The sequence below is a fragment of the Octopus bimaculoides genome, chromosome 17, assembly GCF_001194135.2.
Source record: "Octopus bimaculoides isolate UCB-OBI-ISO-001 chromosome 17, ASM119413v2, whole genome shotgun sequence".
NCBI lineage: Eukaryota > Metazoa > Mollusca > Cephalopoda > Octopoda > Octopodidae > Octopus > Octopus bimaculoides.
The window spans coordinates 472,243-476,474 of NC_068997.1; the positions used below are offsets into that span (position 1 = coordinate 472,243).

A 4,232-nucleotide genomic window follows, 5' to 3' on the forward strand; every position below is an offset into this window, starting at 1 on the left:
ACATTCCTCCATGGCACAGGTTTAATTTGTGTATACAAATTGAATTTGCGGTCCATGGGAAGAGCCGTTTTAACGATGCGTCCTGCCCAACTCTTCGAAACGCCGGTGTTAAAACGGGTGTAGCTGATGAAGAAAAATGTTCTCTATGTGGCTTGTGTGTTTTCTGTACTCTGGTTATTATTATTTTCTTGTCTACGTTTTGTTTGCAATGTCCTGTACCCAGATATGCACCTATATATACAGGTAGACGTAGGTATGCACATACCAGTACGTATATATGCATATACTCATTTATTATTTGTTTATATATATATATATTGATTCCTGGAGGACGAGCTTAAATCTCGCTGAATTTCAACGTTGCGAGATTCGAACTCAGAGTACAAAAGGACACAACTCACTAGCAAAGACTACTATTTTATATCATCGCTACTGATCCACACCCTTCGTTGTAGCTTATATATTAGTTTCTAATGAAGTCATAATGGAAAAAGTGTAAAATCGATTATATCGATCTCATCACAGGGTTGCTGCTCTTTTTACCAAATCAATGACGGAAAGCAAAAACGAATTAAAATTAATTAATTATTAGTTTTATTACTTACGGTAGTAAAATGATCGTCCGGCAAACGAGCGGAAATTACAATGGCGTGGATATGTCCCCATCATATAGTAACCCAAGTAATAAGACAAAGGATCTGTAAATGATAGTAATACACAATATATATTCAAGGATAAATATGAATCCTTTATACGCACACACACACACACGCTTGCGCGCGTGCAAGTGCACGCCGGTGCAATGAATAAATCAATTTACTCGACATTTTGTGATTAGAGATGTATAAAAGTGTGAGACAAAGTCATGTGATTTCATGGCATTTTCCGTGAATGAAAGTTCTAACATTTACGTTCTTTCTCAAACGTCTTGGCGGAGAAAGAGTAACAGTTTCCACTGAATTGAACCCAAATCCTTGGTTCTGTTTGATGGGGGATTAATATGTAGCGTACGTCTTAAGGGATACTTCTCTCTCTCTCTCTCTCTCTCTCTCTCTCTCTCTCTCTCTCTCTCTCTCTCTCTCTCTCTCTCTCTCTCTCTCTCTCTCTCTCTTTTGTTACATATTTCATGAATACGGACGTAGTGGATAACAGCTAGTCTTCGGCCGCACCTTTGGACCCTGTTGTGTCCACCACTCTGATTGGTTGGTATTGGCGCAATTTGTCTCTTGCTCTATTGCGCGCCAAGATGTAACCCAACCAATCGCAGCCTTCAGATAAAGTCGCGTGAGACAGTATTTTCTGAACCTCAGTTTGAGCCAACAGTATGTTATAAAAGCTAGCCTCTCACCGTCACCTTCTGAGGTCTAGCCACTGACCACAGAGCACACAGCCAGTTCCAGCGACGACAGAACAGCAGCCTCGTCGATAATCGTCAACACTTCGTTCAACAGCATTCAGGACCTCCATCTTCGTCGCCTCCAGCTTCTTAGCGTCAGCATCATCTCTCTACGTACACACCAACCAGCAGTACTCGCACAGGTTCTATCTCCACACTGTTTGTGACTTGCTTCACCATGGTTAACAGCAAATACAACCTGCGAGAACTCCTGTACCAAGTAACCGGAAGCAGCATTGAAGCCACGATATGTGCCTCTTTCCGACTCTGCATTGCCGCCACAACTTCTTGATACATCACCTCAACTAATGTGTACCTTGACTACGAACTGGTATTTATCATCCTAGTGTCTGGACTTTCTTCTAACGTCCTATTATCGACTCTTTTCTATGCTCTGTATTTCTCGCACACGCATACATCCATGTTTGTATACACATGCACTTTGTTTACATGACGGCCTGTCTATTATTATGTTTATATGTCGCAATCACACGCACAGACATACATGTTAACATATAAATAAAATCTTTTCTTAAACCATTCTACCGGTTGTGTCTCTCTTTTCCTTCTGGAACTTATACAGCATTCATCCTCTTTTCGTATTTTCATTTGTATCGACCCCGCGATGTGCTAAAGGAGCCATTCCTCGTCATCTCTCCTGATCGCACGGTCCTTTACAAATATCTACGTAATTACAGAAGTAAAAGCAATCTGCAACATGAAGAAACCACAGGTGGTCAACGATTTGTTGTAGAAAAAGAACAAATTCTATTCTGCTCTTTCTCTTCTTTCTCTTCTCCTCTTTACCAACCCCTCACTCTCTCTTTCACTCAATCTGTCCCTGTCTGTTTCTCTCTCTCTCTCTCTCTCTCTCTCTCTCTCTCTCTTTATCTCTCTCCCCACCCTTTTTTCTCACACTTTGATTACGACATCATGAAGCCACATCGAAGAATAGTGGTAAGGTTCTGGTAAACAGCGTTGTAGAATTGACAACCTTCTAAGACATTACTTGGGGATTAGGGCTTAAAAAGAGAAGGTCGTTGTCCTTGAAATTTTCAGTACCACCGAGCGTGATGAGGTGGGGGAACAGGGAGCAATTTCAACTCGTAATTTGCCTCAATAAGAAGCATTCGCTCAAGATAGCAAGTTCACTTAGGATCAGATATTTGATTCTTTTAAGTAAAAGAAACGCCACTGAAGGCACCCAAGTATAAGACGGTGATCTTAAACAGGGAAATTAGGTTTTCTATCCATGAGCAGGTGCATTCCGGTGGACTTTGATATAATCCGTCTACCAATTCACTGAGAAAGTTTGGGTTGATCCCAGATTATTAGGGAAGGCACTTGTCCGCAGTCTCGTACAGTAATATTTAACCCAAACGCATTTGTTTACGAAGTGAACAATCCAAGCATACGACCTTGCATACTCCTGCTTATTTCTACATATGACTTCTAGTAATGTAGTGGGATGGATGACAGAATGACAAACGTTGGGTGTCTGCTTAAAGCAAAACAGAATTATTGGTGATGGTAAATGCGGTCCACGAAAGAAATCACTTCTATAACGAGATTCTCTGCGATGACCAATTCTAGCTTTTAAAGACATATTTTGTATTTTGGATCTGCTTCTGTTGTGATCCAAGAAATCTCTTATGGTTTTCCCCCGTGATAGTTAGACATGGGAATGTAATAAGGAAATTTCTTTGTTACTTATAAACTCTTAAGCAGACATACCAAGTGAGGAGAGGTGTCAACTATATCAACTGGTCAAATTGTATTAGTTGATGTATATAGGATAGAACCTTCCGCCTCTCTCACTCTACTCTTTCTTTCTTTCTTTCCCTCTCTCCTCTTTCTCCCTCTCTCTCTCTCTCTTTCTGTATATATATATATATATATATATATATATATATAACTATCCTATCACTGTCTCTATTCTCCCTCTCTTATTCTTCTTTCTTTCTGTTTTTCTCTCTCACCCTTCACCATTCTCTTTCTCTCCCTCTCTCTCTCTCTCCCTCTCTTTTCCTCCTTGACTCTCTCGTTACTCACACGTGACCAGCAGCTATCATTCTTTATTCTCCTTATACTACAAGAGACAGCACACATTTTTGCCTGTCTCTTCTCAAGGCTTGTTTCTCCAGCGTTCACCACTTCACCTCGTGATGGCTTAACAGCCCTTACCGTTTGTTTTTACTGTTTTGTTCTCACTGTCCTGTCTTTGTTACCACTTTAACCTTCCACAAATCCCAAATTTTATTTGATTTACTTCGCGAGAACGACTGTTTTAACGAAGTCGCGTCTTGTCTCAACGTTCGAAACACGGAGTAGATAACACATGGGACAACTGATGAAGGGATTGTTTTTTATGTTGCCTATTTCATTTCTCTATTTGTTTCTTTCGTTGTTCGAAATAAAAGTCCGTTTTCCATGTTTTTGTTTTTCCTGTTCTCGTTTTCATGTTGTTCACGTTTTTTTGACATCCTGTAGTCATATATGCATGTGTATATACATATACATGTAGGTATGTACATATATGTATGTATATATGCATATACATACATATATATATAATTTATGTTATATTATATTATATTATATTATATTATATATATATATATATATATAAAATTCGGTAAAAATGTGCTTTTTTATAGTAGTCTGACCTTAGAGTCCCTCATGGCGTGAGGCGTTATTATATAGTAATGCCCTTATATAAGTATATATATATATATATATATATCATCAAAAATATACAGGGATTAGCATTGAGTTGCTAATTATATATTATATATATATATATATATATAAAATTCGGTAAAAATGTGCTTTTTTA

General features: G+C 38.7%; 1 protein-coding gene across 2 annotated transcripts in view; it reads right to left on the minus strand.

Annotated features, from left to right (window-relative positions):
* The window catches only part of LOC106879890 (uncharacterized), an 18,382-nt gene that overhangs the window by 8,981 nt on the left and 5,169 nt on the right, over positions 1 to 4,232 (minus strand). The window contains exon 4 of one of the 2 annotated variants that reach the window (XM_014929626.2): positions 606 to 698. The exons of the other annotated variant lie outside the window; for it this stretch is intronic. Within the exon in view, the coding sequence (XP_014785112.1) occupies positions 606 to 698 (93 nt within the window). The remainder of the gene's footprint in view (positions 1 to 605; positions 699 to 4,232) is intronic. 2 annotated transcript variants of the gene reach the window in all.